The sequence below is a fragment of the Condylura cristata genome, unplaced genomic scaffold, assembly GCF_000260355.1.
Source record: "Condylura cristata isolate star-nosed mole 26May11 unplaced genomic scaffold, ConCri1.0 scaffold00004, whole genome shotgun sequence".
In the NCBI taxonomy this organism is placed as follows: domain Eukaryota; kingdom Metazoa; phylum Chordata; class Mammalia; order Eulipotyphla; family Talpidae; genus Condylura; species Condylura cristata.
The window spans coordinates 65,329,191-65,343,144 of record NW_004567105.1 but is presented as its reverse complement, the minus strand read 5'-3'; the positions used below and the strand labels follow the sequence as shown (position 1 = coordinate 65,343,144).

The 13,954-nt window shown below is 56.7% G+C and overlaps 1 protein-coding gene across 2 annotated transcripts in view; it reads left to right on the top strand.

Annotated features, from left to right (window-relative positions):
• VIPR1 (vasoactive intestinal peptide receptor 1) overlaps positions 1-12,844 on the top strand; it is a 30,564-nt gene extending 17,720 nt beyond the window's left edge. Inside the window, exons 3-12 of one of the 2 annotated variants that reach the window (XM_012735204.1) lie at positions 3,248-3,354; positions 4,903-5,003; positions 5,358-5,487; positions 7,570-7,723; positions 8,207-8,267; positions 8,470-8,536; positions 8,849-8,940; positions 11,579-11,708; positions 11,916-11,957; positions 12,542-12,844. In XM_012735204.1, the coding sequence (XP_012590658.1) occupies positions 3,248-3,354; positions 4,903-5,003; positions 5,358-5,487; positions 7,570-7,723; positions 8,207-8,267; positions 8,470-8,536; positions 8,849-8,940; positions 11,579-11,708; positions 11,916-11,957; positions 12,542-12,733 (1,076 nt within the window). In that variant the 3' untranslated portion in view covers positions 12,734-12,844. Of the gene's footprint in view, positions 1-3,247; positions 3,355-4,899; positions 5,004-5,357; positions 5,488-7,569; positions 7,724-8,206; positions 8,268-8,469; positions 8,537-8,848; positions 8,941-11,578; positions 11,709-11,915; positions 11,958-12,541 lie in introns of both variants that reach the window. The other variant, XM_004676275.2, reaches the window with a different exon arrangement.
• The last annotated feature ends 1,110 nt before the right edge of the window (positions 12,845-13,954 follow it).

The following is a 13,954-nucleotide window of genomic DNA, read 5'->3' as shown; positions in this document are numbered from 1 at the left end:
AGAGCTATTTTGGCTGAGAAAACTCAACATACATTGTTTCTGGGGTCTCCTCCTTTACCTACCCCACTACCTGTGTATCATGAAGTCATAACTAGTAGTCTTTGTTTTTAAAGATTTATTTATTTGTACATACAGAACTGGGGTGCAGGCCAGAGGTGCAGGGGCAGTGAGAGGATTCACCAGAGACAGGGTAGGGAGCAGAACAGGCAGATGGACGATGTACACTGCTGAGGGGAGCAGCAGGCGGTCAGGAGAGGTCAGTTGCACTGTGTGGGTCACCTCCCTGGCTGGTAGTACTCATGCTGCAGTGCCTGGCAGAGCTTGATAGCACTGTCTTTAACCTCTGCACCACCAGGGAGTTCCCGTAAATAGTGAAGTGAGCCTAATATTGCCCTGGTGTTTGGGATGAGTGTCACTGATAGGATTTCAGCAGGGGAGTGCCCTGACTGGGCCAAGTTCAGGATAAGGGCAGCTCAGAGTGGGGAGGAAAACAGGGAGGCCCATCAGGGGCTCCTACCTAACTCAGGGAAGATGAGCTGATGTGGAATTGAAGAGAGAGGCTGAGACAGGACTGGTGCTGGTGGGAGAGAAAAGTGACTCCCACTTTCCACCTTCAGTCACTGAGTGATGTTTTTCAGGCAGAGAGTCCTGGGGAGGAGTGGGTGGGGGCGTGTGCCTTCTTTTTGAAGCATGGTGAGCAGGAGGAGACTGGGAAATGAGTGGAATGTCCCTCCTGGCATGGGGTGAAAATCCCTTGCCCTTCCCACCCGCCATACCCCGCTCCTCACACAGAGCGATCCACCAGTTCCCAGGCCCAGACCCAGGAGAGACTTTGGCTGCTTCTCAGGGCTCCCTCCTCAGGAGACTTAACATTCTCAAGACTCTTCAAAGAGACCACCCAACCCTAGTGAGAGCCTGCTCTCCTCTGCCGCCCTGCCAGCCAAGGGCAGCCAAGGATCCAGGGAACAGGGCACCCCCCAGACATTGCAGGGAGCCCAGAAAGATCTGGAGTCAGACGAAACTTCATTTCATGCCAGACCTGCTGCTCCCTTGCTAAATGACCATAGGCAAGTGTGGTAAAGGAGGACGGCCAGGCTGTTACCCCGCCAGCCTCTGGCTATCACCTGCAGCCTTGAAAGCAGGAAGCGCTTGGAAGCATGGGTGTTGGCTCGCCTGCCTGATGGTGGACACCTGGAGACCGTGTGGGCACATGTGAGTGGGTGCACCTGAGCCAGGAGGCGGAGCTATAAGGGTGGCATCACTCAGAGAGAAAAGACTACAGCTACGTACGACAGAACAACTACCAGAGTGAGATCGCGAGAGAATGCCAGAGAGAGCCCAGAGAAAGAGTAAAGATTTGCTGGGGCTAGGACGCCTATCATCCTCCCGGCATTCTGCCAGCCTCCCTGCCATGCCAGCCTGCAGCTTTGCCCCATGCAGCCTGAAAACCAGTGGGGGCTCCAGGACTCCCCTTTATCTGCCTGCCTGAATGGAGAGAGAACCTGTCCTTGTTGGCTTGTCACGACAGCTGATCACTTCACTTCTCTCAGCTTGGCCTCCATCTTTTAGTGGGACTGAGGGCAGTTCCTGGTCACTAGATTAGCAGAAATGTCCAAGATCCCTGCTCCCATGTGAGGTATGTGAAGTCGCTGTGGAGATGCTGTGAGTCTCCCAGGCTCACTAGCTCACTTCGTGGGCCTGGCCTCATCGAGCTCTTGTCCAGACAGCAAGTGGGGATCTCAAAGCCATGCCCTGCACCCAGGATTGGATGCTTAACGGGACTGCCCCCACCAGGCTGGGGCAAGTAGGAAAAGCAGACAAGGCCAAGTCAGCCAGCCGTGAAGCTGGGACACTGACCTCTGGCTTTGGGGTCCCCTCTTGCCAAAGAAACCAGAAGCAAGACAGCAGACGTCGGGTCTTGTGAAGGAAGCTAATGAGGCTATGTGACTCCTGAGGTCTGGGGCTGAAGCGAGGCTGCCGTTTGGTAGGGTAATTATTTGAACCCTGCAAGCTCGCCCTGCAATCGGGGAGGGCTGAGGGCTGAGCTGGGGCAGCTGGAGACTGTTCTCCCAGGCTCAGAGCCTCTCGCAGGTGTGTGGTTGGGGGACTGCAGAAAGACTGCGGGGCAGGTCTGCCCCTGCCGGCTGCCCCCACCTCAGCATGGCCCTCCCTGCCCTCCCTCATGCACCGGAGAGTGGAGAGACCCAGCCCCAGGGCTCCTTCCTGGAAGTCGCTCCTCCACCCTGAGCTGCCCTTCAGGTCCTCAACCATGAAGTAAGGTAGTAAGAACCTCTCCCAAAGGGTGGCCATGAGAATTTGCAGAAAGCGTGAGTAGCGACCACCTGGTGTGCTGTGAGCGCTTGTAGTGTGGGAACACCTAGCACACAATCGCCGTGACCCTCCCTGCAGAGGTGTGAGGACCCCCCCCCCCCGACAGCTCTGCACCTCGACACCTGGTCACCTCAGTGCAGGTGAAGGCCAGCACTACCTAGAAGACTCTGGGGCCCCATCCAGTCATGCAGAGCAAAAGCTCTTCTCCAGAACTAGAGCCCCCAGCTAGGAGACACCCCTCACCTCACAGGGCCCCTTTGCTGTAGCCTGGGACCTCCGAGGACAGAGGAGAATGCAGGTGCCTGGCTTCAGCCCCAAGGCCTGGCATGGCTTGATTCCTCTCACAGGCCTTCGCCTGGGCAGGTCCCTGCTTCTTCCTCCTCCATTTATCAGGATTTCAGAGAGTTGCCCTTATCAGGCATTACCCAGCCCCACCCACCTCCTGTCTCATTTTTGGGCCTGCTCCAGCAGCGCCAGCCTTGGGTATGGGAGGGAACCCAGGCCCGGAACCCAGACAGCTGGCTGGGAGGACTGAGCACACCCTCAGTCCCGCCTGTACCGCAGGAGGAAGACGCCGTCTCCCGGCAGCTTCTGCGGTTGTGACAAGGGTCAGCATTTAGCTCACGGCAAGGGCAGGACCACTCTAGGTGAAGGACCCAGACACAGGATCAGTTTATGGTGTCATTGGGCCCAGCTGCAGACATGAGGAAGGGCAGCATGAGCCCCGGGGAGACTGGCGGGGCTTCTCTCTGCCCTCGTGTGCCCCGTGATGCCCTGGTGTCCAGACCAGGGCAGCCAGAACCGACAAGGCAGGGCTGATAGGATGGGGCTGAGCACGGAGACAGCCAGGCGCTGTACCTACCGCAGAGACACCCTCTCCCTGGCCTCAACCCGCTCCACCCTGCTCTCTACCCAGGCCGCAACGTGAGCCGCAACTGCACCAGTGAGGGCTGGAGAGAGCTGGAGCCTGGCCCCTACATCTCTGCCTGTGGCATGGAAGACAGGGCACCAGGTTTGGACGAGGTAGGCCTCGGTGCACCCCATCCCCCAGAAGGCCTTAGCTGGCAAGGCCCCTTCTCTCTCCCACCAAGGGGTGAGGTCACCATCAGTGTGGGAACCAAGCCTCCTTCCTCTGCAGGCTTGCGTTCCCATGGCTCATCCCCATGATCCTTTGACAGGGTGCAGGAGGGGGTTTCATGAGGATGGCCCTAAGGAGCAAAGGCTGAGGAAGCACCCCCAGGCCAGGCTGCCTCACTGTCTCTGGGGAGCCTTGCTCCAGCTCTGGATGTAGCTAGGGAGATGGATGCCACCCTTCCTGTCATATGCAGAAGAGAAACCAAAGTGCAGGTCCTGGGCAAGACCAGCCACAGGCCCCTGCCGTCAGTCAGGGAGAAGGAGGGCCCTGTTCTCTGTCCCGGGGCGGGGATCTGTCTCTCTAAACACAAGCAGTGTCCTAGGGACATGGGTCCAGGAGCCAGGTGGGGTTACCGATGAGAGCCCCTCAGCTAGGCGTCCCGTTACTTGGGTGTGTGAGCGCACATCTGACTGTGTGTCTGTGGATCTGTGATGGCTTCTGTCCTTCTGTCCTGCCACATCTATATGAGTGGCTGTGGGTCTGTGGTGGCTTCTGTCCTTCTATCCTGCCACATCTGTCTGTGTGTCTATGTGTCTGTGGTGGCTTCTGTCCTTCTGTCCTGCCACATCTATATGAGTGGCTGTGGGTCTGTGGTAGCTTCTGTCCTTCTGCCCTTCCACATCTGTCTGTGTGTCTGTGATGGCTTCTGTCCTTCTGTCCTGCCACATCTGTCTATGTATCTATGGGTCTGTGATGGCTTCTGTCCTTCTGTCCGGCCCGCAGACACCCGCTCAGACGGGCTTACTCCTCCCAAGAGGACAGCAATTGTCCTAGAGGCTTTCAAAGCCCACCGGTAGCTCAGGCAGCAGCTCAGCCCTCACAGCCATCTGCCTTGCTCCAGCAGGGGGGCAGGAAGTGGAGAGGAAGGGGGGCCCTGTCCAGTGACTGGCGCTGTGTGTGTGTCCATGGGGAGAGGAGCAGGAGAGAGGCCAGCAAGGAGCCCTCAGATTCCAGCTTAGTTCTGCTCCCCCAGAAAGACCAAATTGCCCTCATCCTGCTGATTGCAGCCCCTGAGAGCCCCAAATAGGAAATTACCCCCCAGGGTTTTCTTGAAGGCTCCTCATTCCCTGTGCACCTCCCGTCAGCATACAAAGAGAGGGCTTCATGCGGGGGGCCTGAAGGGCAAGCAGCCTGGACTCCTTAGGGTGCCAAGCTCAGAAACAGCACGAAGGAGTCCTGAGCACCTGACTGAGGGATGGATAAATGGAATGTGTGAGGCCTTTGCTTCACTAGGGAGGAGCAGAAAGGGCTGAATGACCCTTGCCCTACCTGGGGAGCAGTTCTGTGCTGCAGGAGGCCATTCAGCTGCTTTTAGAGGCCCTGGGCCCCACCCTCCTCATCTGCCAAGATAAGGGGGAAAGGGCACCCGCCAGCACCCCCTAGGGGAGCCTATCTGCCCCCACCCAAGATCTTCAACCACCTCCCTCTAACAGCAGCAGACAAGGTTCTACACTTCTGTGAAGATCGGCTACACCATCGGCTACAGCCTGTCTCTCGCTGCCCTCCTGGTCGCCACTGCCATCCTGAGTCTGTTCAGGTAAGGTCCGGGGCCAGGTCGCCCCCCGGGCTGCATACAGTCTGGCCCCCAGCCCCCTTGCCAGGCTAGCCTCCCCGGGAGGCGGCAGGCTGCTCAGAGTGCCCTGCCTGTCAGCCTCACCCCACAGGATGACCCTGCACTGGGAGGCATTGAGGGAGGGCGTGAAGCACTTGAAAGCCAGGCTGCACATGGAGATGGGGGTACCTGGGGCAGGGCTCCCCTTGGGGACAGTGTTCACAGCAGAGGCCACATGTTCTCCCTGCCCTGCCCTTGCTCAGAGCACCGAACAGAGTTGGGGGGGGGGTTGGGGGTCCAGGAGCCCTTCGGCCTCCCAGAACTGCCTGCCCCGAGCAGGAAGCTGCACTGCACGAGGAACTACATCCACATGCATCTCTTCATGTCCTTCATCCTGAGGGCCATCGCCGTCTTCATCAAAGACCTGACCCTCTTCGACAGCAAGGAGGTAGACCACTGCGAGGGCTCGGTGAGGACCCCACCCCGGCCCGCCTCCGTTTCCCTCCTCGTTCCTCTCACTAGAGGTCTGATTCTCCTCCTTCCCCTGCCTTCCCCACCTCTCGTCTTCACTCTCTCTGGAAGGATGACCAAAGCGCCTTCCTTCGACCCTCCCTGGCACCCCCTGAGCCCCACGTCCTGTCAGCAACAAGAGACGGTGCTCAGCCCTCTGGGTGTGCACAGACCTGCCAGTGGGAACCCCCCTTCTTCATGGGAAACGGGACCCTTCGTGGCTGAGCCCAGAGCCCCATCTCATCTCTGTTGCAGGCGTCCTGCGTGACCTTAGGGAACTTCCAGCCTAACTCCTCATCTACACAGGGCTTCCGAGATCCCTGCCAGCCCTACTCTCTGCATACCAGGGTGCCTCACCCTTCCCATTGCCTCCTCCTGCCATCCAAACATACACAGCCTTCTAGTTCATCAGCCCAGTTCTGGGCCTTCCTAGGGAGGGGAGGTTACGAGGCTCCCCCCAGCTAGGACAGAGAATTGGAGACCAGCCCTGACTCCCACCCATTCCTTGAAGTGACTCACTGCTTCTACGTACGCCCAGAAGCAGGTCGTCGTTTGAGAGGTCCGCAGGACCTCCTTCCCAAAGAATGAACCTGGTGATGGCACCTCTCTGGCATCTCGATGAGGGGGAGGAAAGTCCTCCCAAGGAGCCAGTCTGACCATCCCCAGGGCCCCTCAGCAGATCCGGTCCGGAGACAGACAGCAGAGCGTGAACCTGGAGCCGAGCCTCCAATGCACTTGTTGGGATAATTGTGGCAACTGCCTTCCCTAGTTATTAGCAGCTCTGTGAAGCTTGTCTAAGAGAAGCACAAATAATCGTCCTGTTAAAGAGCAGAATTATTCTTGTGATAAAGCAAATGGGGGGAAGGAGAGAGCAGGCAGCCTGTCGCGGCAGGCACCAAATGCAGTCTGAGGCAGGACTTCTCAGCCAAAGGCACAGGAGGACAGGCTGTTCTCTGAGGAGGTCTCAAAGCCAAGGGCACAGGAAGGAAGGGTGGGGACCCAGGTTGTGGGTACAGCAAGACGGGGAAGCCAGGGCTTCCCGGAGGCAGGCAGTGGCTCTAAGCTCTGGCTCTCAAGTTTCTAGGCTCAGTTCTAATCAGGCCAGGTGGCCACCCAGAATCCCGGTTGCCCTGCCCCAGGGACCTCATGACTCCATTGTCCCCATGTCCCTCGTGCCCTCAGGTCCCCAGGATGAGGTGCCCTCCCTTCCCGTCGTTTTCCTCATTTCTGCCTCCCCTCCTCATCTCCCTTCTCAGTCCTCATGTCTCCTTCACACTTCCAGCTGGGCCCCACTCCACAGCCTGCATCCCCACACATTCAGGGGACTTTTTCAAACTCCAGCAAGAATTCTCACATATGCCTCCTCCTGCTACCTTCTCTCCTAATTGGAATAAGATGAATGAGGAGATGTGGGAGAAAGGGGTTAAGTGGATGGGTAGGTAGACGGATGGCTGAGTAAACAGACATTTGGGTGACTGAGTAGGTGGAAGTACAGATGGATAAAGTAAGAAAATGGGGATAAATGATGGCTAGAGGGTAGGTGGATGGATGGAGGAACAGATGGATGGATGGGTGGGTAGTTGAACGGATGGACTGGAAGGGTTGCAGTGGATGTGGTCAGGTGGACATGAATGGAGAGGTAAGTGAGGGGGAGCAGAATGGAAGACGAGTAGGGGGAGATGCATGGTGCAGATAGGAGACGGGGGTGGAGGCAGTGCGTGTCTCGTGGGTGGGTGGGTAAATAATGGATAAATGGTGGGTGGATGATTGGATAAGTAGGTGGGTGGGTGGATACACAGATAGGAAGATGAATAGCTAATAAATTGATGAGTCTGTAATTAAAAAAACAAGTTTGTCCCAAAGAACCAGAGGATCGAAAATCAGAGAGAATAGAAAAATTGCTGAGTATTTTCAAAGGGGAAGATGCAAAAACAGCAAAGAGATTACATCAGCTGGATAGCAACTGTGTCCGCCAGACAGAGCTGGGGCTGGCAGGTTCCCCAGCTAGCCCAAGGGAGCCCCTCTCTTCCTCCCTCTGCAGGTGGGCTGTAAGGCAGCCGTGGTCTTACTGCAGTACTGTGTCATGGCCAACTTCTTCTGGCTGCTGGTGGAGGGCTTCTACCTGTACACCCTGCTGGCCGTCTCCTTCTTCTCCGAGCGGAAGTACTTCTGGGGGTACATACTCATCGGCTGGGGTATGGTACCAGGGAGGGCTGGGGATAGAGGGGGTGATGCCTGGGGAGCTCACGGGGGAGGATGCCAGGTCAGCCTACCATTTGAGGTCCTGCTGGGCTGCAGATCCTGTCTACAGGCCCAGAGCAGGTGTCCCTGGACAGTGGCTGCACCTAGGGCTGGTGAGTGGGACAAGGTCAAGGTCCATGGAAGTCTGCCCTCTTCACCCTGAAACACACCAGGCCACTGCTAGCCAATAAAGCGCCTCTGGTGAAATTAGAAAAGAGCTCTCCCTTCATGGGACACAGCCCGAGGGATCACTCCCTGGGGCAGCAGCAAATTTGCACAGTGAAACCATTATGCTACTGTAGTGGCAGCTCTGGAAACCCACCTTTTTCTCTCTCCTCCTGCTCTCTGATTCTTTCTCCTCAATCTCTCCCTTACGTCCTCCATCCCCCCCTTCCACGCCCTTCTCCCCCTTTTTCTCTCTCCTTTGGCCCTGACAGGGGCGCCTAGCACATTCACCATGATCTGGACCATCGTCAGGATCTATTTTGAGGATTTTGGGTGAGTTATCACCCCACCCCCTCCCTTGGCTATCGCTTGGGGCAGATCCCCAGGGCAGGACGAGGAGGACCGGGAACCACAGACTCTGGGCCTGTGGTCACTAAAGGGCTCCGGGGCAGAGCCAGGGACAACCTCACAGCCTCTGGCTCTCTCTATGGCTGAGGACAACCTGTCTCCTTCTACCCTGCCCTCCTCTGCCCAGATGCTGGGACACCATCAACTCTCCATTATGGTGGATCATAAAGGCCCCCATCCTCACCTCCATCTTGGTAAGACTCACTTCCTGCGTTCAGCAGTGGGGAAACTGGAGCCCAGGCTGAGTAGTCACCTTACCTTCAGTCTCACAGGAATCTGTGTGTAGGTCAGAACTGAAACCTCGGCTTCCAGTGCCCAAGGCCCCATCCCTTATACCCCACACTGCCCAGTTCTTCCTGTAGAGAAAGCTGACTGGGGTGCCCAGTCTTTAGGGGTATGAACTAGAGTTTCCTAATGGCCTGCCCAAAAAGGGGAGAACTAGGGGAGAGGGAAGTGGAGGCCCATCCTCCCCTCTCTGACCCACTGACCTCGGGCCCACTCACCAGGTGAACTTCATCCTGTTCATTTGCATCATCCGAATCCTGGTTCAGAAACTTCGACCCCCAGATGTCGGAAAGAGTGACAGCAGCCCGTACTCGTGAGTGTGGGCCCGATGCCCTGGGCCCCTGTGACCCGCCCCCCCCACCACCACCACTGTCCTTAAACTATTCCACATCTCCCTGAGCCTCCAGAGTCACCAAAAAGACATCTTGCCCTTACTCACCTCCACCCCTATGGCAGGGTTCAGTCCACAAGTGTCCAGCCCCACCCTCAGCAGGCTGCCTGCAGGCCCAGGTAGATTTCCCTGCAGTCACACACCTGGCAGATGATCAGACCCAGGTATGTACCTGCCGCTAAGCCAGGAAGCTAAAGAAGACAGTAGCTCTCTCAAGTCTTGTTCACGCCACGTGCCCAGTCCCTCGCATGTGCCTGGCACAGAAAGAGACCCAGTAGGTGGATGCCTGGGGAGCCCTCAGTCTTCGATGAGGCGGCCATCTTGAGGGCTCTGACCTCCCCAGTAAAAGTAACAGCTGCAGGGCTCTCCTTGGTGGCGCAAGAGATTAAAGCACTGCATTATGAAGTTCCCCAAAGCCACTGCAGTGTGAGCTCAATCCCCAGCCAGGGAGCTGACCCCCATGGCGTGGCAGACCTCTCCTGACCGGCCCACTGCTCCCAGCAGTGTATTTCAGTAGGTCTACTTGTTCTGCTCCCCACTCTGTCTTTAGTGCATCTTCTTACCAACTACACCTCTGGTCTATACCCCAGTTCTGTATGCATATATATAACAGCTGCCAGTATGCCAGGTGTGTGACATAGGGTTGTCTTGAGTGGTGCATGTATCATCTCATTTATAGCTCCTCCTATAAATTGCCCCCATTTTACAGATGAGAAAACTGACACACAATCCCTTCTCTGCAAGGGCTTGGGAGCACGTGGCCATGGCAGAGACAGAGCACAGTGCTCATGCTTCTTGCTTAGAAATGTGTGAGGATGACTCCCTGTGTCAGAGAGGCTGGAGCACCAGGCAGATTTTTGGGAGAACAACAATGCTTAAAGATAGAACTGCAGAAACATTTTTAATAGGGTGGCTGTGGGAAGGGCTTAGGGGGTCTGCATGCCCACAGATGGCAACAAGAAATTGTTTATCGGTATTGCATAGACAAGACAAACCTGGGATCTCCCATAGGGCCTTCCAGTCCTGGGATACTCAAATGTTCTTCTTGGCCCGGCTTCTCTTTGGGGAGTTCTAAGATTCCTGGCTCGAATGTCAGGAGCTGGATTTAGGATTCTATTCTGGAATCCTGTGATTCTTTCTCTCTGATGAGACTAAGGCTCACGTTCCTGGTGTGGCAACTTCTCTCCCACTGGGTGTGTAGGCAGAGCTTCTCTTCCTGTCTGAGGAGGGAAGGCTCTGCAGGGGTCTGCAGCCTGCAGTCTGCTGAGGAGCAGCACATCAGGCCTGTGCACCCTCTGCTGTGCCTGCAGGGCCTTGTTATCCCCCAGGTACAACCACTCAAAAGATCTCGAATCAAAGGCAGACAGCTGGTCATCCCCAGGCCCGTGTGGGTAGAGGGAGCTGCACAGCTGTCAGCAGGCGGAAGGGGCTGCTGAGTGGAGATGGAGCCCCTGTGGAGGGGCTGCCAGCTCCCACTCTCCACCTCTCCAAAGCCTTCAACTTAAAGAAAGCCTCCATCTGTCAGCCTCGGCACGCAGGGTGGGTTTGCAGCCAGGGAGGGTGGGCAGTGCTCAGGATCTTGGTGCGACTGGGAACTGGGACCAGGAAGGAGTGAGAGGGTGAGGCCCTCAGGCTCAGGGTTTCACTTTGCCCAACTGGCTGCCAGTGTGGGAGAGACAGGCAGAGACACTGCCCCTCACAACTCCCCCAGCCAGGAAACCTGGACTCACCCTGCCTGGACCAGGTATGAGATGAGGTGGCAGGAGACCTGAGCCGGGTGAGCCCTGCTCCATGGGACAGGGACAGTCATTTAGAGAGAGAAGGACCCTACTCTCAGAGCAAGATGGCAATGATGTCATGGGGGGGGGGAGGGGCGGGGAGCCATCCCAGAAAAGGTGGCAACATAGCAGAGAAGCCAAAATCAGAGGTCTGCACTAGCTAACTCTGGGCCATCTTTGGTGATGGATGAATGGCACAAACTTGAGCGCCCACCAACCTTCCAAGGGGCTTGGGCTTCTGTGGTCACTTACAGAGGTCCTCATTCTCAGAGACAATCCATCCCCTATTGATGTACTGCACTTCATAGCACCCCACACCCCTCTTGAGTGTACAGTGAGCCCCATTTTTGTAATTGGACCCTGGCGAGTATATATTTACCCCCACTACACATTTTCCTGGGGAAACTGAGACCAGGAGAGGGAAAAGCCAGGATCTTCGGGTGCCTGAGGACATCTCCCCATTAGCTGCCTCAGAACCTGAAATGCCATCATTAGGCTTCACCCTTCAGGTTCAGCACTGGCATCCCATTCTGTCCTCCGGAAGGGTGAGAACAGAGGCGTCTCTTTGGTGCTTCATTCCAGGCAGAAAGGCCCAGACACACGGGCCAGGCGCTGCAGATTCTGCTGCCAGGAGCAGGTGTGGATGTGCTCTTCCCAAAACACTGCAGTGCATCCTCTCGTCCTGGCCCCCGGCCCTCTGCGCCCACAGCAGCTCCCCACAGGCCCTATCTAGCCACATGTGTGGATCCACACACTCACTGCCTGCTCTCCTCTGTCCCCAGGAGGCTGGCCAAGTCCACCCTGCTGCTGATCCCCCTGTTTGGAGTACACTACATCATGTTTGCCTTCTTTCCTGACAACTTTAAGGCTGAAGTAAGAATGGTCTTTGAGCTGCTCCTGGGCTCTTTCCAGGTATGCACTGTTGACTTAACGGGACCCCAGGCTTCTAAGAGAATTCTATCCGGGAGAAGTAGCCCTTTGGGATGTATACTAATCTTTTCATTGTAATGAGAATTAAGCACCTACCTGCTCAACCCTTTGCATAATCTGGGGGACACTGGCATTGGGGCCAGTGGAAGGGCCAGGCTGTGGGCTCACCTCTTCTCCCTTCCTCCCCAGGGCTTTGTGGTGGCCGTCCTCTACTGCTTTCTCAATGGGGAGGTAAGTCTCTCCTGACTGTGGGAGCAGGGCACAGAACTCACAGTTCTGGGGTCCAGAAACAATGATGGGTGTATGCAGAGCAATGACGGGTAAACCTTGCTATGCCAGGTTGGTCCTCAGGCCAGTAGGTCAGCAGTGCCTCAGACAAGACCTACCCTGATCTGCTTAGGATGTGCATTTTCAGGGAATCCCCCCAAGGAATTTGGGAGTACATCCAAGTTTGTGAAGCGATTGTGTTAAGTGGTTGTGTGTAGAGCCCCTGAGGAGGGTGAAGGCTTCAAGGCTGAGTGCCTGTGGCTTGCGTCTTGGGCACAAACCACAAAAACCCACTTGGAAGAGCTCCAGTGAGCTGAGGGGCAGGAGTCAGAACAGGCCTGGAGCCACCCTGGGTGGGGGGCCCCCTCTAGCCCTGGACCGCACTCCCGTCCTCGCTGCCTCCCACCTCCACCCACTCCAGTGACGAATTGCCCTTTGCCCTTTTGGGCATCAACTCTAGCCAGTCTCCATTTGGCGGGAGGGGAAGCAGGTCAGTCAGCAGAGGAGGAGGCTCTGCAGGGCGCGCCTGACCCCGTCCCTCCTCCCAGGTTCAGGCAGAGATGCGGCGGAAGTGGCGCCGCTGGCACCTGCAGGGCGTGCTGGGCTTGGACCCCAAGTACCATCACCCATCTGGAGGCAGCAATGGGGCCACATGCAGCACCCAGGTCTCTATGCTGACGCGCGTCAGCCCTGGCGCCCGCCGCTCTTCCAGCTTCCAGGCTGAAGTCTCCCTGGTCTGAGCAGCAGAAGCCCTGGAAGGCCCCTTCTGCCTGCACCCACAGGTCCCTGCCCAGAGGCCTGAAGAACATCACCCCTGTGCTGCCTGGGGAGAGCAGGGAGCATGGACGAGGGGGCCGTTCTCAGCACGCCAGAGCGCCCGGAGCTCCTGTCCTGGAAGATGTGGGGCGGCAGTCAGTCATCAGACTCCTTTCCCCAAAGGGCAAGAAACCTGCACACTCGCCTGACTCTGCCCCCTGGTATCTCTCCTGGCCCATCAAAGGAAGGCCATGGCCTTCCCTCAGCAGTCCTGTGGGAGCAGTGTGCCTCCTCAACAGTGCCTGAAATTGCAATGTCCATTTCCTTTGGGTTAAACATTGCCATGGAGACAGATGTCTCTGAAGACCTGGGCATCTCCCCCAATGTCCTCCTCGTAGCTCGCCTGTTCTTTTGGGCAAATGAGGTTCTCTGCCTCGGGCAGATGTGGTTGTGATACGGACTTTTGGTTTGGGAAGCACAGGCTTTGTCACAGTCCCCACTGACGTGGAGCGGGGTGGTACTTGTGATCCCAGCCTAGGACCCCAGAAGACGGAGACAATGAGAGAGACGGCTGCCAGCCCTCCCCTCCCCTGACGGCCCACCTCTGTGTCGGCTGTTAGAACAGACTCAGAGGCACACGGGTGTTGGGCCTCCCCGTCCTCACATCGACCCAGCAAGGTAGGAACTACTGTTTTTGTTTCACAAATCAGGAAACCGAGTTTCACAGAAAGCAGGGACCTGGCCTGTTACACAGGCAGGATTTGAACTCAGGTCTGGGAAGGTGAAACACAGCCTCTTCACTGCCTTTTATACATTGCAACAAGTGATCCACTTGTTATTTGATCACCACTGATAATGTTATACCACTGTCTCCAACCACCCTCCCTGGAGTGTGGCTGACAGGTCTCCAGCCCACCCTCAGCTGGGCCGCAGGCTGTGGGCACAGCATCCTGGGTCTGCCCTGCACCCTGGTGACCACATGGCTTCCTACTTGCACCACATGAGAACTGCAAACAGGCTTGTGCAACAATAAATGCTGGGTTGAATGAGCTTGGTTTCACTGGTGGTTGATGTTCCTGTGTGTCCTGAAAAGGGGAACAGTTGGCAACTTGCAATCGTCCTCACCATTCCAGAGAGGCCTAGTCCAAAATATCACTGAAGATGGATCCCCACCCCCACCCCACGTTGCTTTAGATGGGAAACTG